This window comes from Perna viridis, chromosome 13, assembly GCF_037379345.1.
Source record: "Perna viridis isolate PV_CMFRI_1.1 ecotype Kerala chromosome 13, ASM3737934v1, whole genome shotgun sequence".
In the NCBI taxonomy this organism is placed as follows: Eukaryota; Metazoa; Mollusca; class Bivalvia; order Mytilida; family Mytilidae; genus Perna; species Perna viridis.
The window spans coordinates 2,525,424-2,548,571 of record NC_142457.1 but is presented as its reverse complement, the minus strand read 5'-3'; the positions used below and the strand labels follow the sequence as shown (position 1 = coordinate 2,548,571).

General features: G+C 34.2%; 1 protein-coding gene across 1 annotated transcript in view; it reads left to right on the top strand.

Annotated features, from left to right (window-relative positions):
• Positions 1-13,134: 13,134 nt before the first annotated feature.
• The window catches only part of LOC148599217 (uncharacterized), a 142,253-nt gene continuing 132,239 nt past the window's right edge, over positions 13,135-23,148 (top strand). Inside the window, exon 1 of the mRNA XM_088559139.1 lies at positions 13,135-13,387. Within this exon, the coding sequence (XP_088415265.1) occupies positions 13,288-13,387 (100 nt within the window). The 5' untranslated portion in view covers positions 13,135-13,287. The remainder of the gene's footprint in view (positions 13,388-23,148) is intronic.

Sequence of the window (23,148 nt, the reverse complement as noted above, 5' to 3'; positions counted from 1 at the left end):
AACTGTCTCGCAACATTCTACTTTTGTAAAAGCGGTAATATTTTTTCTTGGATAAAAATTCCTTACGCTCATACCTAAAAACAATAATAGCAATTTTCATTAAATTCTGTCCGGAAGTATCGGATGAGAAATATTTTTAATGTAATAACATCAAAATAGCAAAAAAAATGTCGAAAAAATCATGACATCAGTTTTATGCAGAACACCCTAAAGAACAATCACTCCAAGTTTGGTTCTAATTGGTCTAGTAGTGTCAGAGGAAAAGATTTTTTTAACGAAATGACATTCACAAAAAAGAGCAATAACTCCAAAATGGCTCAACGAATTAACACGAAAGTTAAACCACAGATAGCCCTCATTTTGCTGAATATTTTTGCTTGCATCAAAATTTGCTACACCTAACGATTTTGGAGATATATGTGAATTAACTTTTGTCTGACCTTTATGTTCTATTTTTAGTAACGACAGCCATGTTTTTCGACGGATCAAAATAGTAATATTCATTTCCCTGCATTTGGTTGACCAATCATGTAGCCTATTCGGATGAATAAGTAGAACTTCGAATGGAAAGATTAGTATACAAACAAAGTTTGTAATGATGATTTTTCTCTCAATAATGTTTACAAAAAAATATGTTTATTTTTTTTATCCTTGAAAATACATCGTTTATGAAGTTTTAAAAAGACTGCATATTACAAATAAGTGCGTAACAAAAAAATGCAAAACTTCCGACACCGTCAAGTGGAAAAACGATGCTTGTACGTCGATTCGTACAAAACGTGAAACACATGATGATGCCTAGACCCGATCGAATAACGTGGTGCTACGATGTGTACCAGACCATTTATGAAACCATGGAAGATGTCGACTTTGTACAAGGACTCCCCGACCTTGACACCTTGGATCCCAGAGAGAGACACTTGCTTGTTTTAGACGATATGATGAATTCGGTCACTGAATCTATCTCCCATCTCTTATGAAATATTCTCACCATAAAAATATAAGTGTCATGTTGCTGGTTCAGAATCTGTTCAACAAAAACAAGTATCACAGAACCATCAGTCTGATTGATCATTACCTGGTTCTTTTTAAAAATCCCAGAGACGTATCACAGGCAATGACCATGGCCCAATAAATGTTCCCCAAAAAGACAAAAAAACTTTATGAAATCGTACGAGTATGCCACCGCCAAACCCCACGGATATTTATTGAACGACATGAAACAGGGCACTCCCGACAACTTGAGACTGAGAAGCAACATTTTCCCATGGGAAATTCAGGATGTGTTCTTGGATGAGGAAAAGTACAAATAGAGACGAAAAAGGATATATGGTCACTTCTTGGCCAACTCGCGAAGGAGATGGACGCACCCGGAGCAATAAAGATTTACAATATAGTCCCCTGTCGAGGGATTCATTTAGAAGAGATCACCAGTCGTGATGCCATACACGTGCAATGGACGAAAGGAAGGGCACAATGCAAACCAAAGAATGAACTGACAAAAGAAAGTGAGGCCCCAAAAAGACCTCGTGGTAGACCAACTGGAGGAAAGGAAAAAGTCGACCAGAAAACAGATGCGACACTTATAAATAGAACTGTATAGAGCGGATTTCGGAACAAAGATCGTGTAGCTGTATTAAGAACGTAAAACGTACAACATCAGAACATCAAATTCAAGTGGAAACCAGAGCGGAGTATCGGGCATCCTTGTATATGAAACAACGATCTTAGGTAGTTCATTACAGTTAGGTCATTTCTGAAAATTTTGTCTCATTTTGTTGAAATAAAGCTGTTTTCAGGCAGTCCGCAAAGAAATTTCGAATGTTTTGTCATAAAAAAGTGCATATTTTTTAAATCCTTGATGTGTGGAGGTTCAAGTCATTTATAAGTAATTCAGTGATTTTTGTTGTAAAATCCAGTAGCCATGGTAATATACTGAAAAAAATATTACTGATGACTGAATTTTAGTACAAATCAGGGGTGCCTTTTCAAAAGTGACAGTCAAATACTGTTTTATAAAATATCAGGCACTTAGACACTACCACAGGATGAAAGCATGCATGGAGTAGGTGGAAAAAGGGTAAAAATAATAAGACCCTTTTCGATTCATTCTCTCACAATTTTAGTTCCAAAAGTTCGTGCGAAATAAGGTATTTTGAAAATCAGTCATCTGATGCTGAGGAGAGAACCTAATACGCCAGGGGACTGAAACGTTCCGGATACCATTCTTCATTTAAATTACACTTGTTTATCATCCCATATATTACATCTGTCGATATATAAATGCTTAACAACATTTAAACAACATATCCAACAAATTTCAATATTTAATTTTAAGTTTTACAAAATTTGGCGGGGGTAACTTGGTGTGCGAAACTGCGCCTTAATGTAACTATTAAGTGCACCCTTACGAAATCAAGAAAGTTACAAAAGTTCAACTAGATGAATCATATTGAGATGCCAGAACCTTATACGATGAGAAGGTAGTTCATCAAAAAAGAGGACCTACATGGGATATACAACGAACACCATCAGAAGTCATGTAAACCATCTCCCGGTCACTTAGTCTTAGACAAGCTGTCATCAAAAGGTCAAACTAGGTCATGTAAACCGAGGAAACAAAGGAAGTGAAGATTAAATAGAGTGAAAAAAAACAGCCTTGACACCAATGGTACTCGAACGGCAAGAATATTTATAGTAAAGCAGAATCATAAGAAGATCGGATCGTGTTATTCAAAGAGGAAGAAGAACACTTTATGGAACAGACCATTGAGCAGGACCCGGTTTCGAAAAACAGACGACACCCTGACGAATGGAACAATGAATATGAATTGTAAATAAAATATAAAAAAAAATCTTGTTGTGTAATAAAACTATACTAAAGAATGACCTCCTTACAAAAAAGGGTAGTTCAAAACCGATAACACCTATTAAAACTGTTAGCGACAGCATAACAAACATATTTACTATCAGAGCCTCATAACACGGGTCAAAGTTTGAGTGTAAGTAACATGAAAACATACTATATCAATACAAAAGTTCTATCTCCTTATAAAAAAATCATACAATTAAACAAAAAAAAAGGGCAAAGGAAACAAACCACGAATGAAATTATGGAGAGAAAAATAAAATTCCGTAGTTCAATGGTTTACACCCATAACGGATCAAATCTAGTACACGCGACATGTAAACATCAAAGGTATAAAAAAAAAGAAATCGGTTTACCCGATAGAGCCTCATAACACGTTCAAAGCGAGTTTGGGTGTACGCGACATGCAAATATCAAAAAATACTATAGCAGTAAAAAGTTCAATCTCCTTATAATAACAAAAAAAAATATTAAACGAACTTTTTTATAGGGCGTAGGAAACAAACTACGAATGAAAATATGAAGAGAAAAAAAATTCAACAAATCAATGTTTTACCCAATACAACCACATAACGGGTCAAGTGTACGCAACATGTAAAGTTTGAAAACATGAAAAAAAAAAAAGGAATTTACCCGATAGAGCCCTATAACACGGATAAAATCGATGAAAAGGTTGAGTGGGTCGGTAATAGGTGATGAAATGGTCGACTATAAAAATATAATTATAATGAAAATGAAGGGCAATACACCATTGAAAAGCTCTTAACGTTCCAAATGTAAACATCCATTGTAAACCTTAGTTGTCAGGACAATATTTAGTGGTTAGTCAAAATAGCAACATTAATTATTCAAACTGAATACAAAAAATATTAAACAAAATTAAACAAAAATAATTAAAACAACGATAAAAATTAATGTCCGAGAGGTAAACATTGCACAATACGTCCTGACACCTGTAATGTAGTCATAAAGCACAATAAAAAGCGATTGAAAATCAATAAATGGGCTATTGTAATCACCAGTAAAATGGAAAGTACCAAGCATCAGTCTAATCCCTGAGACATCAAATTACACAATCCATTGAACATAAAGAAAATCAAATCAAAATTTAAAATATATTCAAAGTGTCCAATCCATTTGACATTATTACACAATGACAATGAAATCACAAATAATTTTACAAAAATAATTAAAAACAATTAACCTTAATAAAAGTGTGTTAATAAAACAAAGAAAGACAAGTCATGATACCCCTCCCCCTTTTTATACTTACCAGTTAACACCATACTATATACTGATACTAATTAGGACACTTAATGGGGATGCCAATGGAGGTCGTTTTCCTCCAAACCTTTAAGGGTCCCCTTTCTAGGTCAAGGGCCCCATGTTCCCTTTATTGGTCCTCCATCCACTTCCGGTTCCCCCAAGGTCCACTTTCGGTCATACCCAAGGTCCACTTTAACCCCCTCCCCTCCCGGTCGCTTCAGTTCCCCTCTATCCCCGGTTAATTTTGGTCCCCACCATCTCCCGGTCACTTAGTCTTAGACAAGCTGTCATCAAAAGGTCAAACTAGGTCATGTATGACGATCAATACTAGACCAACCAGGTGTCCGCAATGTTGAAAACTGATCCTCACAGATCTTCCGCTCGAGTGCACATTTACAGTAGAAAAAGGTCATTAAAGTGGTCTATATGTACGTCATAGACTACTTGCGTCATAATTTCGGTATTGTTTGAAGATAACCTAACAAGTCTATGTTCCGTCAAATAGGGGTGTATGTTACGTTTAGTGTCAGAGGTAGACGTAGAAAATAATAGCAGTGATAAGATCTATACTGCTACCACACTCTCCAAAGAAGAAATTGTGGAAAACCATAAATCTGTGCTATTCTCTTTTGGTTTCGCTAACAAGGACGATGACTGTGATTTACCGTCTATGTACTGGATTCCTAAACTCCACAAGAATCCATACCAATAGCGTTACATAGCTGGATCTGCAAAATGTACCACCAAACCTCTTTCAAAACTTTTAACTTCTATACTCACAGCTGTCAAAGATGGTTTGCAGTCCTACCACAACACTTGTTACTCCCGTAGTGGTATTGATTCAATGTGGATCCTGAAAAATTCGAAAGATCTTTTGGAGACAATCAGTTCAAGACTATTATCAGAATATAATAACATTTAAAACCTATGATTTTTCAACACTGTATACTTCTATTCCACATACTCAGTTAAAATCCCGACTTAAAAACATTATACATCGTTGTTTTTTCCAAAAAAGATGGTAAACCTAGATACAAATATATAGTTCTTGGTAGAGATTCCTCATACTTTGTAAGAAATAATTCCAAATCATCTTCCAAATAAACAGAAGATGTTTACAAAATGCTGGAATTTTTAATCGACAACATATTTGTCCAGTGTGATGGACGCGTTTTTCAGCAAACGGTCGGCATTCCAATGGGAACACATTGTGCTCCTCTACTTGCTGACCTATTCCTTCACTCTTATGGGGCTGACTTCATAGCTGATCTGATACGAAAGAAAGAATATCGTTTAGCTAGATCCTTTAACCTTAGTTTCCGCTATACAGATGACGTTTTATCTTTAAACAATCCTAATTTGGGGGATTTGATACATCGCATCTACATTGTACCCCAAAGAACTTGAGATAAATGATACTACAGACAGTGAAGTCAGCCTCATATCTTGACCTACACTTAGAAATCGATGGTAAAGGAAAACTATTGACTAACCTTTACGCCAAACGTGATGACTATTCATTCAAAATTGTCAACTTTCCTTTCATCTGTGGCAACATCCCTTCAGCACCTGCGTATGGAGTGTTCATATCACAACTCATACGTTATGCCAGAGGTTGCCGAGACTACGCAGACTTTTTGTATCGCGCTAGAATTATAACAAATAGGCTTCTGGAGCAGGGTTATATTGCTACAAAATTGAAGTCATCACTACAGAAGTTTTATGGTCGTCATCATGAACTCGTGGATCGTAATGGTGTATCCATATGCGCCATGAAAACTGATTTGTTTAACGTGTCATAGTTTTCCTTTCCTCTTTCGTCTACCCCGTTCTCGACTTTTTATGAGCAACTCGGTGGGTGTTTCTAGAAAAGCAGAGGGCGCTTATCCTACCAGTGCACCTGGTCCATGCTCCCAATTTTTAGTGGAGTCCGAGTTGTTCATTTGATTTTGTTACTTTGTATGAATGATTTTAGTTACTCAATGTTCTTGTGTTGGTCTGTTTCCCGTGTCTGGTCTTTATCCCTGTATTACATACTTTTGATTACCGCTATAACCTTGGTTCCTTTGATTACTCTTTAAAAGTTGCTTGTGTGATGTGTTGACGGACGCCCTACATAACTGTCCGAAAAAGAGCAGTTTAAGTTTGTCAATAAGTCAACTGATCCCGGAGTCTTTTTGGGATCGTTTATCAAGGCATATGCAAATCGAGTGAAGTAACGTTGTATCTGTTTTAGCTTTTCATTTTCAGTGTTCGTTAGTTTGCCCAAAGTTTCACAGGCATATATTGCAGTCTGTAGTATAACTCTTTTCCAGACGGTTGTATTATAGCTATCAGTGACATTCCATTCGGATTAACACCAATATTGTAAAGAGAGTGTAGATTGCGTTTGAGTTTTTCACAAACTTGTTCAGTTCTATCAAGTGTTCTGCCAGTGCTGTTTAGTGAAGTTCCGGCATAAGTCACTTAGTCACACCAGGGGGTGGATCAAGGGTATCAGATTAGGGGCGCACAGTTAATTTATTTTTAGGTTAAATTTTTGAAATATTCTTCCAGAGTGGGTGCAATGTAGGTATATTTTATGGTAAAATTGGAGAGAAATGAAAGTTTCAAACTAAAACCGCCTAAATCTACCCATGACAACCCATGCTTTGCTAATTTTAGGGGGGGCACGCCCGCCACGCCCCAGCCTGAATCCACCCCTGCACACATTGTTATTACTTTATATCCAAAGTCAAACGAAAATTCATTCTTTTGTAAGTACTTTTTCTGACTGAAAAAAGTTGCTCTTTGACGCGTTGTATTTTAGTCTCCATTTAGTCGAACATTGAGGTACAATGTTCAAAAGTGATCAAAGTCCACTGTTTGTTCCAATTAACAGAGTAGTGTCATCCGCGAGAAAAACACAGGGGATATGCAAGTGTTCAATAAGAAGGCCATACTTTGATTCGTGAAGTTGTTGTATGAGATCGTTGATGAAGAGAGCGAATAACCAGGCAGACATAACGCGTTCCTGACCGAATCCTTTTTCAATTCGGAATTCACGACTTATAAATGTGTTGAATCTCACGTGTGGTCTAGTTATTTTGTACCAAATATAAATGATTTTACAGATTTTGCCATATATACCTATTTCCCAAAGTTTATAAAGTAATCCGTCTTGCCAAATTCGATCGAATGCCTTCTGATTGTTTATAAATACTGCATACACTGGTGAGTTACGTTCGTTGTAAAAGTTTATAGATTCTTTAAGAGTAAATATTACGGGGATAGAACCGTGTTCTTTGACAAAACTAAACTAAAGTGGGTATGGTACAACTGTTTTGACTGCTTTAAAGATTCTTGAATTCGATTAAGCACAATCTTTTTAGATTGTCTATTTCAGTGTCTTTGTTCTGAATGTTTTTTTTTCAGATTTTTAATTTCAGAGTCGAATTTGCTCACGGCATTATCTAACTTTTGTTTCATCGATTGTAGACCCTCTGGAAGCATTAGCTTAACTTCTAATAAAAGGCTAATAATATTTTATTTGAAAGTTTTTAATTATTTCCGAAATAATATTTTCATTGTCATCTGTAGTCGTTTGAAATTAATTTTATCATTTTTAAATCTGACTTATAGATATCTTATCGAATATTTTGGATCTAAAAGAGCCAGGAAAAGCCAAAGAGCCTATATTTTGTTAATCGCTCTCTCTAGTGATGCTATATAATGCCACCAGCAAACTCTTGCTAATTTCAACTGCAATATAATTGTTATCTCAAAAGTACAACAACCTAATGAAAATCTAGGACTAGTTATGGCAATCTCCGAAACAGAGGTTGGTAGCTCCTTCGTCCCTGGACAACAAGGACCTCTGTTTCGGAGATTGTAGTTATGGAATCCGTAACTGTTTCTGAATAAGACGTATAACACAACTCATTGTTTTTTTTACATGCACGATTCACTTATGGTACAATCTGATTTTTTTTAAAGAATGCCGTTTAAAAACTCTAGAATTGTAATCCTATTTTGTATCAAGGGCTTTTTAATTCTAGATTGTTAATTCCTAATTGTGCCAAGGACTCTGTAATTCTAAAGCAGTAATCCTGTATTGTGCCAAGGAATATTTTTTTAATTCCAGAATGGTCATCCGATGTTGTGATTCTAGAATGATAATCTATATTGTGCCAAGGACTGTATAATTCTAGTATGGCAATCCCACATTGTGCTAAGGACTTTATAATTCTGGTATGGTAATCCTGCAGTGTGCTAAGGACTTTATAATTCTAGGATGGCAATCCTACAGTGTGCCAAGGACTTTATAATTCTAATATGGCAATCCTACATTGTGCTGAGGACTTTATAATTCTGGTATGTTAATCCTGCAGTGTACCAAGGACTTTATAATTCTAGTATGGTAATCCTACAGTGTGCCAAGGACTTTATAATTCTAGTATAGTAATCCCACATTGTGCCAAGGACTTTATAATTCTAATATGGCAATCCTACATTGTGCTGAGGACTTTATAATTCTGGTATGTTAATCCTGCAGTGTGCCAAGGACTTTATAATTCTAGTATGGCAATTCTACATTGTGCTGAGGACTTCATTATTCTGGTGTGTTAATCCTGCAGTGTGCCAAGGACTTTATAATTCTAGTATGGTAATCCTACAGTGTGCCAAGAACTTTATAATTCTAGTATAGTAATCCCACATTGTGCCAAGGACTTTATAATTCTAATATGGCAATCCTACATTGTGCTGAGGACTTTATAATTCTGGTATGTTAATCCTGCAGTGTGCCAAGGACTTTATAATTCTAGTATGGTAATCATACAGTGTGCCAAGGACTTTATAATTCTAGTTTAGTAATCCCACATTGTGCCAAGGACTTTATAATTCTAGTATGGTAATCCTGATTACATACACTCCCTGAGTGTGCATAACATCATATGGAAACGTACCAGTACTTCAAGGAAAGTGAAGCTTCCGTTTAATATGAAAAAGAACATCTAGTTGTAAAATTAATATTAAACAATCTAAAATAATGAGCTTCAGGTAATTTTTATTCCTATTTACCGTTTTCATTATATGAAAAACTTAATTCAAATTTTGAACGCACCGCTCATGAACAGTATTGACGGCTAAGATATTGACGGCTAGCTTCCATGCAGGCTGGTATTGACGGATAGATTCATTTTAATAAATGCAATCGGTAAAAAAATGAAAATTCACATTTTGCTGTTTGTCATGCAATACAATTTATTACGACTACCATCAGGTTATGACTTTGGGAAAAGTTTCACCTTAAACTTATAATCCATGGGCTGGGCTGGTCAACTGCGCATCCGCCCAACTTACCTTCATGGGACATCACATGTAAAGAAACTAAATATATAGGTATCATCATGTTGCCCAACGTCTCAGCTTTGTATAACCGTGCCATAGCGATTGCGGTAACATGTAAGATTTTGGAGTAAAGTGAAAAATATGTACCCTTGCCCCACCGAAAAATCGCTTAAATTGACATTTATTTTCAATGTCAAAACCCCTAGATTATTTATGCTTCAGTAAAACAAAATGGCTCATTTTGTATTTTGTGTTTATTACTATCATATTTGATACTTCTGGGGTTCTTTTGATGACTTGTGGCATTTTTCAAGGTCAGAATTAATCAAAGATTGTAAAAAAAAATGCGATTTTCGATTTTTCCATAAACAGTCCATAAATTAGATTGTGCAAGTTATTGCTCAACCAAAACGTTTCAAAATTGGTATCATTCGATATATAATTTAATTTGTACACGACAAAGCAACGAGAAACCAATTTTCATGAAATCATTTTTTTTAAAAGTGAATAGTCTCCTTGCTTAACTCCAACATTGTTCAGGGGAAAATCAGTTATCCTATAATTGTCTTCTAGAACACGTGATTTACTATGGTTATACATACTTTTGATAACATTATAAAAGTTGGATCCATTTCTAAATTCAGTAATTTATATTTTATGCCTTCATTAATAACAGTATCAACAAAAATCAACAAATAAGGCGTACATTCTACCTACCTTCTTTTGTATAACAGTACTTAATTGTCAATTAAGGTTTTGAGGATAAACATATGATCTGATGTTCATGCTTTCTTTACGAGTCTTATTTGCCCATCATTTATAATTCTATGAATGTCAAGAAATTTCTGCTGTCGTTTATCTAGAATTTTATTTACAAGTTTACCTTATGCAGCTGTAATAGTAACACCACGATTGTTATTGGGATCCGAGACGTCATTGGCTTTATGCAATTGGTACGATATCCTGAAGACCAGGACGTTTGGTAGATACACTGCTGCATATCTAGGTTTTACCTATTATCAAACTTAACAGCTGCTGGTCTCTACCGAAACAAGAGCACTGCATGCCAATCTGATTCAATCAGATCTTTGATAACTAGTACTTGGCACTTCTCGCTAATGTTAATCATATAGGCTGCATATTTATAGGTATCTCCGCCTAGAGTACGGCCTGCTGATATATGGTCTCTTTCCAAAGTTACAGCATTGCTGCCACTTTATATGGCATCTACTAAACATTACAGCCCCGTTGTATCATAAGGCCTCTACCGAAAAGTTAGACTCCTGTTGTAGAAATGGTTTCTCTTGGTTTGTTTGTTTTTTGTTAATTTAAGAATATGTAATTCAAAACCGTGTCAAAAGATATGGTTTGTTTAGTTGATGCGGGTTGTTTTAAAATTCCTAGAAGTTAAAGATAACTGCTTAAACGTAAAAGGATATTACTGCAGCTGCTCGAAAGGATAAGACGACTAAGGTTTTAAAATGTGATTTTCCAGAATGTGAAGATAATCCGAGTTATCGTTCTTACCATTAACGACAGTCCACTGTATACACTTCGTGAAGCTGATGAAACGATCACTTTTGGGCACTCTATTGCAGTTTTTGTGGGACGCCTACTTGAGACATAATTTTTTTATAGGTTTATAGTATATACTGACACAATTTGAAATAAGATTATCAATTTTACTATTTTACACTCCGAGACTAGCTAAGTATACGGATAGTTAGTATATGTAGGAATCATAATAAATTAGATGTTCAACAGAAAAGAAAATTCTAGACCCAAGTGCATATGGAATAAGTAACCCAAAATATAATAGGTTTGCAAGTCACAATCGCTGCCTGATCATTACGACTCCTTTTGTGATCTCCGTAAGTGTTTACTATTTTTATAAAGGTTATACGATGGTGCATTTGTTGCATTTCACCATATCTGTTCCTTTTTCTATTCCTTGCGAGTCCATTGTTGAGACAAGACAGGTAATAACCAAATTACCGAACTGTATGACGTATATGACAGAGTCATTAGTGAGAGAAGTCCGTATACACCGGTATTGCAACACGAACAGGCACCATAAAATTGGTACCGGACAAAGTCGGTAAAATAACTATGTTGCCATTCCAACCCTCTTACACTTCATAAACACCCTGCGTCGGGCATTGGCCATGTGTGATTGCATGCCCACAATGTATGTAGTACATGAGCTCATTTTTTGTTGGGTCTTTCCTACGGTTTTCAGCCGATGGTGCCAGTCTTTGATTTTGAACTTCTAATAAGGAACTGTTCGAGACAAAACTCAATTTACCGAGTTTTTTATTCAGATAATGTCGACTGTTCTTGAAACCCTCGTAAAAAATCACTGTTTGCTTTTGCTTACAGAAACTTATGTCTCTTCCCGTTGCAAAGTTTAAAGGTCAGAGTATAACTTCAACAAATTTCATCTGATCATGAATTCCTGGACAGCAACTGTCGTGTCCTATTACAAAGTTTCATGAAACTTTGGTCTTTGGTGCAGTAATTTCCGAGGAGTTGCTCTTACAAAAGTGTGACAGACAGACAGCGTGACGGACGGACAGTGTCGGAACTACCAATACAAAAAGCCCCACCATAAAAAGAGGGGCGGGCAAAATTATAACACCGATCATAGAAGAAATTATAACATACCTCGACTTTATACTAACTCACTATCAACATATGTCAAATAACGGGAAATGTGGCTTGATCGTGGGGGTAACTACGGTAACCAAGCTTTCAGCAACCCTCTAGAGTACTCCTACAAATTCCGTTTCTCCACACCCCAGCCACCATGTCAGAGAATAGCTTGCCAGAGAACCTCTAGCACTGCTGGTGTATACCTTGGAGCACATAGCAGAACAGAACCCAGTTTAAGACATTTCATAATATGACAATTAATGTTATCATTACTTTCTGATATATTGTTAAATTATTACGTTGGTTTTTGTTTTGTTATATTATCGATATGACATCATAAATGCCAACAAAATAATATACAGTGAACTTCTTTTTAATAGAAAAGAAAAAGTATAGGACTTTATAATGAAATAACATCCTTAAATCCACTTGACAGATATTCAAGCAAACGAACAACGCTTTTTATGTTTATTGTTGTTTTTCACCTCCTTTCAAGGCTTAGTGCTTTTCAAAAGTGTATGACATGATCAAATCCAATAGTCTGCAATAACCATACAATACAACACAAATACAAATACTTACGACAGAACAATTAACGAGAGGCAAAATGCAATACCACATTTACCAATCACACCTGTAGACAGGGGTTTGGGGGGGGGGTCTTAAGACCTCCTTAAAAACGAAAAAATAACTATTAACAGTGAGTAGTAAAGTCGAAGTTTTGTTTGATTTCTATCTACTCAAGTCGATACCACCACTTAAAAATATCACAATTTGTACAAAAAATTATTCCAGTATTTTGATTTGTTTTCGAAGTTTGTACAATGTAAAATTGTCAAGCATTATCTTTGTTATTAGCAAGGCGGCATCCGATGGTCGGACACTATTTTATATTACTAAATATTTCACTTCTGATTACGCAGTGCCCTTCGTTATTTGGGGAAACCTCTAGCAAATATTTGTTGACAAACTATTTATAGAACTGGAACACTGACGTCACAAGGTCACCATTCGACTGTAATCATTCAAGAAGAAGTTTCCCCTCGAGTGAAGAGCACATGGTGTTATTCCAATGTTATTGTGTAATTTTCTTGAGTTATATGGGAGATACATGAAAACATCTTGTGTTGATAGTTGGAATAGTTTTTAAATTTTACCCCCTAACCGCAATGGGGCGAGAAATTAGCGGAAAAGTGTGGATTTGCACCTGTTTTCTGACGGTGGTCTTTCTCTCGAGTTCGGCGAAAGGTTTATCTGCTAAAGAAAAACGTAAGTTTCATTAAATTTTCTTATTTAAGGCACTTTATTCACGATAATGAAATATCATGTCTAATTCTATCATTTATTTCAACTGTGTTCCTATATTGTAATTTTTTGTTTTTATAAAATGGTATGAAAAAAGAGTGAAACCCTCAGTTGAACCTCCTTCCTTCAAATTTACCTGTCGAAAAGATGAAAGGATAAAATTTTATCAATGGAATATGCATTTTAAAATATTAATCAGACAACAAGAGATACAGATGAGCCATTGGATCAAATAAAAAAAAGAAACGTACTAAGATACCCAAGAATTTGACTGATTTTTTTACACACCTGACATTTTTCAATTTCATAACAAGACGTCGCACCTTGCACGCAATTAACAATAATTGGATCGTTGTGTTTTTTACTAAACATATAAAATTCTACTTTGACAGTTTTCCAGCTATTATCATGCTCATTTTGATTCCCTTTTGTGGTAAAATTTTGTCAAAATATGGCGACTGTGTTATTGTCACATGATTATTTTCGGACCCCCTATGGATGAATATCTAGTAATTTAATCCCTGAAAGGGTCTTTTGTCAAAAAAGTCAGAAATGATTTTATAAATAATTTTACAGATAAATAGATCATCCATCATTGAGTTTTGTGAAAGGGTCAACTGAAGTTCAATACTTAAGTTACAGACATTTGTACCTGTATTAGTTTTTTTTACCTAATTGTATATTCAGCCTGTCAGGTAAAAACTTGAGATGTTGTACATTATTTATACAAGGCTAGGTTTATGGTGTACTTGAGTGCAGTTTGTTAAATACTTGAATTTGCAATTTAAACAATCAATGAAATACCTGTATAAATGTACATGTAATGTATAAATGTCAATCATTACAAGTACATAATGCACTTTTATACATTGATATGCATGTGTATTGAATCATAAATAATATGAAGCAGGTGTAACCTTTTAAAAGACAAAGTTAAATGTATAGATATATTTAAAAATCTTCTTATGGCTTCCCCACCCCCTCCCTGCTTGTTGCTTTTTCTAGAAATCTTGGTGGTTCTTGTCACTAATTAGTGAGACTGGTATTACTTAGTGTTCTTACTTTGGATTTTCTGGCTAGAGCTAGGAAGGCCTACTCTTGGGGCTATATGTCGGAACTGAAAAAAGGTATCTGAATTCAAATAATAATTGAAGAAAATGCTTGTTAGGAAAGAATATGTATGAAAACACAGAACTTTGTATGGGGAGCTCTGAAAGACATGACTTCCTGTCAGACTGAAATTGATGAACATTAGAAATGGCCCATTCTCAAAATTTCACTAAAATAAATTCCGTACCTACATGTACCTATACCTAAGATACATATATATTTTTTTCTACCAAGAAACCAAATAAGATACTGTCTCTGTAAGACCTACATGTAACTGTTCTCTCTAGCTCATTCTAGTCCCCATTTTACAGGTCAGACATGCAGAATATTTTTTATTTGAATTCATTGACATCTTACACATGTTACATACAAGGTTTGATCAATGAAAATAGAATGCATTTCTGTTTAAGATCATAGTTATGAATAAATGTTTGAGAATGAAGAATTCAAACTTTAATGTAACACTAGTTTCATCAGTTTGGAACCATTTTAATAATAGTTATGAATAAATGTTTGAGAATGAAGAATTCAAACTTTAATGTAACACTAGTTTCATCAGTTTGGAACCATTTTAATAATAGTTATGAATAAATGTTTGAGAATGAAGAATTCAAACTTTAATGTAACACTAGTTTCATCAGTTTGGAACCATTTTAATAATAGTTATGAATAAATGTTTGAGAATGAAGAATTCAAACTTTAATGTAACACTAGTTTCATCAGTTTGGAACCATTTTTCAAAGATAAAGCAGTGAAATCTATGCTTTTCAAACCATGTGTTACAGTAATAAATAAAGAATATTATAAAACAGGTCGGGACAAAACACATAATATTTCAGGAAATTTGAAAATTAAAAAAGTTAGGGTGGACTTGAAATATTGGTTCTGATAGGGATGTATACCAGATAAATCTACCCCTTCAGATGCAGCAATAGTCAATTTTTTTTTTATATTAGGCTCATTTAGAATAGAAATAATTCATGTAATGCTAATTCTCTGTATAAAGACCCAGCCCATGTGTTAAATTAGTAAAGCACTTTTAAGAGCATGTACATGTTCAAATTTGATAAGTTGCATGTTACCCCCCACCCCCCATCATTTCATCTGAGACAGCTTTCCACATTTCTGAAGTAGAATTATATTTCATTGAATGCTCCTGTAATTTGGATGTAAATGTCACTTTGTCCAGATTAGTGGTAATAAAAAAGGAGCTTAATTATACAATCAATTACTGATATGACAATAAACTTTGATGGTCTAGTGATTATGTCACCTGTGAATGGGTTCATCAGCTGTTTACCTGGTTGTTAATTTGATCAGGTATTGATAATTATCAATATACTATTATACTATCACCAAAACAGGGCATCTGTCCTTCTGTTAATTACAGGTAATGTAAATGTAATGTAAAGTTATGATGTAATATTTATTATGTTATAACTTTACTGTAAATCATATTTTTGATTTTCCATGTGGTCTTTTAAGGTAACCAATTAAATGTACGAAAAAAATTAATGATATGAAACAACCTTCAGAATCTGGGACAATAAGCATTCACTTACCCTTTAATTGAAGTGCATATATAATATCTTAAAGTTCCAATCCCCCCCCCCCCAAAAAAAAAAAGAAGGTCAAAGGTTATTCTTTAATAATGTGGAGGTGGATATAAGGCAAGGAAATAAATTACACAGAAATTGAAAGATGACCATCTTAAAGTTCAATTTTTCTTGCGATTTTGTTATGTGATAAAATAATTTGAAGTCCAACTAGATATTAAACAGTTTATTTAATTTAGATGGAAAATAATGGATCTGTATTAATCCTACTTATAAACCATATATGCCTTATGAAAATTGATCCCATTTAACATCATATTGTCAGTATTTTGTACAAGAGTAAATTCAGTTTGGGAATATTTTACTAGAAGTTCAGGTCTATGGTTTATTTTATTGATTAATTTAGTTATAATGACCACTTTTTTATCTTGTATAAACTTAGAAACACATGTTTTATTTAACATAAAATGAGGATGGTGGGGTATTCAATATAAATCATAGGAGAAAACATGGATAGGAAGTGAAATGTTGTGTATGTCTAAGCCAGTGATTGAAAATGAATGTGAAATATGCACTGTTGAAAATTTTAATTTTACCATCTCAAGTGGAGAAATAATTTAAACTTCTCATTATCAGAGTGGGAAATAATTTTTTCCCCCAACTTGCCATTCTGGCTAGTGGAATGTTGATCTTGCTAGCCAAATAGAAATTCAACTAGACAAATTTTTGTTTTTATTTTTGTCTGTACTATCATCTGTTTTCTCTTGGATTTGAATATCTTCTGCCTTTCTTTTTCATTCTTCAACTATCTTTTCATTTATTTTTAAATTTATCAAAAACTTTTTCGTTTTCGAATATTCCTTCCCATAGAAGTTCTTCATGTACTTTACAGTAACAAAATAAGTACTCCATTTCTAAACTCATATTTTGAAAATAAAACTATATTTCAACAGATTCATCATTGTGAAACAAGAAAATGGGTATCATTTGCTTCTTGTTCATTTTCATTTTGACAATAAACAACTAATTTGCTAGGTTACAAATCTTAAATTACCAAGACAATTTTGTTTGAACACTATTACAAGATCGGGACTGTCACATAGGTTTTGGTGCATCCCGATTACCGGATATTAATATTGGAGATTGTAAACAATGCTTTACAAGTCAATAAAATTGTGCATGTCATGCCAAAATTCACTAGACATATTCAAGCTAAAATTCTTATAATGTAGGGAACATATTTTTAATGTATGATGTTAAGGGATGTTTTACTAAATAACCATGTAGGCTGGTTAATTACCTTTGAACTTGCCAATCAAATGATTGTCGCCAAATTGACGAGTGTAAGCTAATGAGAACTCGCCAAAATACACATCTACTCGTATTTGGTGAGCTGGCGAGCAGTGGTTTCCCACACTGCATTGTTGAAGAAGAATCTGTATGTACTGTACATGTATATGTATGTTCATGCAGTTGTAGAGGAAAAAAGTACCAGTTGATACATATTCATTGCACATGTGTACATGAACATGTGTATATACTGAGAAAATATAGAATAAAGGAGTGAAGGAATAATCCAGAAAAAATAAAAATGGGTCATTAGGTTTTAGACTCTTTATGACTTTGACATGAAATACAATGTATTCACATTGCTAAGACTTAACAATTAATTCTCTCTGAAAAGGGTCCTTCTCTGATGATCCAGAAACAAGCAGTGCTCACCCTTCGCCATCAAAAATTGATTTGGGCTAGTAAAATGATGCATACATTTCTTGTTTCGGCTAGTTATATCCTATACAGTCCTCTTATTCGGGCTAGTCATGGAGAATTTTGAAGGAAAGGACTGAGCAAGGTCGGCCCCAATTTTGCTAGTTCATACATTTTCATTCCCTCATATATTCATGTAAATGCATGCTTCAAGATAAGAATATAACCTTACTAGGGTGGTCAAGTTAGGGTTACATTTGTAGTTCTTAGAAGAAGCCAGACTAGCATTATACACACATACACATTGAGTACAGGTTGGGTCATTATTCACAAGACCAACAGTTGGGACTTGTCAAGTCATGACCAACCCTTTGATAGAAAAAATATCTCCATAAAAGCCTTTATTGCTTCCCAAAGACCTGCCATAAATTTTTCCAATATATATTTGTACCTTTTAGTCTGTTAAATGTTAAAATCACAGTCAGCTGGTGCAGGATCAAGAGATCAAATTTTTATCATTATGTCACATTTCATTGCATAATTTACATGTACACAGCCATAACAATACATACGTCATACATGTAGTATAGGATTTTTCTGGTGGTATTTTAAATATGGGTTAAAAATGTATTTCCCTACAAAAAAAAAAGTTTAACCAATTACAAATTTTATGCACACTTCTACAGGAGATGTTAGTTTTACTTTCTAGTTTGGTTTTGGAGAATTGTCATTGTTCTGTTACCATGGATGTTTTTACTTTTGTTATCCAGACCTTTCACTAAGAGCATACTAAGAGGTGTAATTTGCAGAAGACCTTTCTCTGATTGTATTTACAGTATGAAGGTTCACACATACACAACAAAGATAAAAAAATAACCAAAATTTTACATTCAAAGAAACAAAAGGGAATGAGCAACTCATACTCCATTAAAAATGGGAGCATGGACCAGGTGCACCGGTAGGATAAGTATCCTCTGCATTTCTAGAGACACCCGCTGTGATGCTTATAAAATGTCAGGGAAATGTGCAAGTTTTTTTTCTAATTGGTACTTGAAAGATATTTTGATCAATATAAAATAATTAGCAATGATTAATTTTTGTTAATTGATCTTTGTGCTGATGTGACCACTGATGTACCGATTATGACTGATTGCATGCAAATATTGTTCAATCACCACCAGTATATTCACACTGCAATGGAAAAGGGAGGTGTAGCACGCTATAATCCATCATTTCATTTGAAATGCCTGAACCAAGTCGGGACCATTGTGGTACCAAGCTGTTCCAGTGGTGTAATACCTATTTTGCCAGATTTATTTTGGACTTGTATTGGATCAGATTAGTATTTGGTTATATCACTACCCTTATGGAAGGAAAATGAAAGTCAATGTATTGTGTCTTGTCAGTAATGATGCCATATCTCTTTCAGAGACTAATCCCCAATTATTATCTGGGATTCCTATACTTAGTTTCTCATTGATAATTTAAATTAAATGCTGCAATATGAGCACTCATATGAAGACAGCACCAGAAAATTATGATAGGGAGAATCAATATCCAAGAAAATTTTGTAAAATGTTTAAATTTTCTAAGCCTTAATTATCATATTAAATACATGTTCATTGTTTATTCCATTTTCTACTTCAATATTTGGCAGCCAGAGAGATGTTGTCCAGTTATTATGAATATTTATGACCGGACCTGAAATGGACCATAATTAAATTATGTCACAGTATCTTTATGTCCCATAGTTTTTTCATTATTAGCAATCCCGTTTAAAACAAAAACAACAGCATGCATTTTCCAAGGAACATCAAAAGCTGCATGTATTGACTATACAACTTCCCTCACCATAGAGTCTGACTATACCAGTCCTTACAAGCTTTAATTTTGGTAGGAGACGTATTGAAATCTATTGGAATCTAACATTCAGGTATATATGATCTTCATTCATCAGCCTGGCAGGGAATATCTGTTAGGTAAAACATGCTTTGAGTATATACATGTATATCATGGTTTGGGCCCACTCGCATATAGCCCCTAAAATATGGTGTGGTCTACTGGAATTTCTACTGTGATTGTAAAGAACAAAACACATAAGCTATTTCAGCTGTGGACTACTAAAACCCTGTATATGGTGGATTCTAGAAACCTGATTGACTTGACTGGTCACCTTATGTAGATAACGGAGGTAAAAATTATATCTTTCCTAGTACACTTTTGAAAAAATATGCTAAGTTGATAGATATTTCCTTTTTTTACTCCTTTTTTTTTACATTTTGTCTCCCACTTTAACAGTGCTTAATGAAATGGGATAAAAACAACTTCAGGGTACGTTATATTTAGCAGGAAGAATAGGGTGGTTAGGGTAACAGGAAACACACATTTAGTTTCGGCTAATAGCTAGAGTGTAACCAGGACAGCATGTAATGGGATTAGTATTGGTGTCAGGATTTTAGTTCTGAGTTATTTTCATCAAGTTAATTCTAATATTAAAAAACAAAACTTTTTTGTTACAGAAATACCATAGCTTTTAATCAGGCTTTTATCTGGATGTTAATGCCTGCCTCACATTATGATGTGGTATGTTCTTAAATGTTCCAGGGTCTTGCTTCATAAAAAAATTCAAATTGAGATTTTATCTAGAATCATCTAATCAATCCTCATCTTATATTTTGACAGATACATGTATGCATGATTAGATATTGGAACTTTTAATTTTAACCTGTCACATTCTGAATTATTGAGTGTTTAGTGCCACACAGATGATTGAAATGTACTTTCAGTTTTCTTACCAAGTTTTCACTCATCATGAATTTGACTTCAAGACAGTGAACTTATAATCTGAAGCATTTTTTAAATCAATTTCTTTAATGGTGTGGAATACTTCCCATAATCTGATCATCACCTACCAAAATAGATCATGTCCTATTATTTAGGGTTATTGACCAAATGACCGCCAGGTAAAGCACCTGTCCTAGATCAAAGGTTACTTACCTGTTTAACATATAGTGGCTGTATAACTGAAGATACAGAATGAGACTTCAACATATACATTAGTTAAAGCATCTATTTTATTTTAAAATTATACATGTAGTTCTAAAAGGTTTTTATATTCATTTGACTTTCACAGACAGTGTTAGCAGTAGTAAAGCACAAACAGGGGAAAATATGCCCTACATAATGACCCTTACAATAAAAAATTAATCAGAATACAAGAGAGGTTTGCCTTCAACCTGAGGAAGTACACATTCTCTGGATTAATCTCTATCACAAACTTTCAACCTGAGGAAGTACTCATCCTCAGGATTTACCTCTATTGCAAGCCTTCAACCTGAGGAAGAACTCAACTTCTGAATTCACCTCTGTCGCAAACATTCAACTGAGGAAGGACTCAACCTCTGGATTCACCTCTATTGCCAATGTTTCAACCTGAGGAAGGACTCAACCTCTGAATTCACCTCTATCACAACTTCTTAATTCACCTCTGTCAGAAGAACAGTTATATAATGTACCAACCTAAACAACACATTTTAATTGTTCATTGTGCATTCATTGAACATATATAAAGTATGATTTCCTATGGTTACATTGTGGTTTTCACTATGTTGTATTATTCACCAGGGACTCAGCCTAATGTTAGTAAAGTGAAGTACAAATTGACTGGATTTGATGGCATTCAACTGACATTAAACAGGTTTTACTAGTTTAGTCTGACTTACCCAAAATTATATCATATATATGTATTTTAATTTATCAAAATTTGCAGGATTGAAAATTTTAGAGTACCTAAAACACTGAGGCTTATACCTTTTATTTCACATGATAGAATCTCTGTGTGATGGATTTAGCTTCCCCATTTCGATGGTTTTGAGTACATGTACTTTTCATATACAATTGATTTTTGGATTTGGATCTTCCAACAATGTATTTATCTGACTCGATTTCTGCTGATGAAAGGTTACTCCTTGAAACATGTGTAAAGCATGTACATGTATACGAGAATTTGAAATGCATTTGGTATTTTTCTATTTATGTACCCTGTAGCGGATAATTTTTGTATGATTTTCGTTCTGTTTTAATTTTGGCATAATTTAGTGGTCACAGTCAGTCTAAAAATGCCGAAATGAATTTCGCAAAATACTGTCTGAAGTGCATTGTGCACCACTCAGCATCTAAAGTGATAAGAAACACAAAATTTATTATATACCTTTCTGCCTTAAAATTCGCCAAAATTTTACACCCGCCAAAATAAGCCGGCATACGGTACTACTCCTGTTTTGTTATTTAGATAAAACGGATGTAAACTGTTTCTGGTTTTGCCCTTTTGTCATCTTTGAATTATTTTGACAATGGATGAAGTTATCCTTTTCATTGATTTGAGCTGTTGTGTGATGTAGTAGGGCCATGTCATTTATATCGGAAAAAGATTTGGCGAAGAAACATGATCACAAAGTCCTCTCGCTTGAAGTGATTGGATGTAGCTGTATCATTAAGGACTCTTGCTTGGAGTAACATTGGGAAATAATTGTTCCCAATTACTTTATCTTCTTACTGTTGTTGCATGTTCCATAAAAGTCAATTGATATTGGATAAATTCAAATTTTTTTCGGGGGATACTAAATGGTTATTTTTCTGAATCAAGCTTGGAAATCACAGTGGAAGACAAAAATTGTTTTTTTTTTTTTTTTTATTATAAAATATTCAGAATATTCAGTCACTATCAAAATCAACATTATTATGAGTAAAATATGAAAAAAAAGTTATATATATGTTGTTCAGGGCAAACAAAAAAAATATATATTTATACTTTCACCTGCTGAAAATATAAGGTTTAACTTAAAAATAAAAACAGCAGAGATCGCCATTGAATTCAATAATTGTGGGTTTGTTAACAGACCAGTGACAAAATTTCCAGAAATTGAAATTGTTCCAAACACAAAGTTTAGAGTCTTGGATTAAATGATAGGATAAGTTGGGGTACAGTAAACAATTGTATTCTTTTTTTTTGGCCTTCAAAATGTAGGGAATAAGCTTTAGATTATCCCTGTAGGGCCTATCTTCTGAAATCATTTTGTTGCCTGTACATTGTGGCATATTATTTCCTGCCAGTCTGTCCACATATTGTACAGTATTACTCAAAACACTTTGAGAAAATCTGAACTTTGGATTATGTTTTGGTACAAGCTCAGTTTTATTGTACCATGCAACACAAAGTGGTGAGATATTATGTGATGCCCTCTGAAAAGTTATGTGTCTGGCCGTCCTTCCCCTGACAGTTTCCAGATGATAACTTGAGAACTGATTAATGAATTTTTCTTGACTTTACACAGTTGTTTAGTAACACATAAT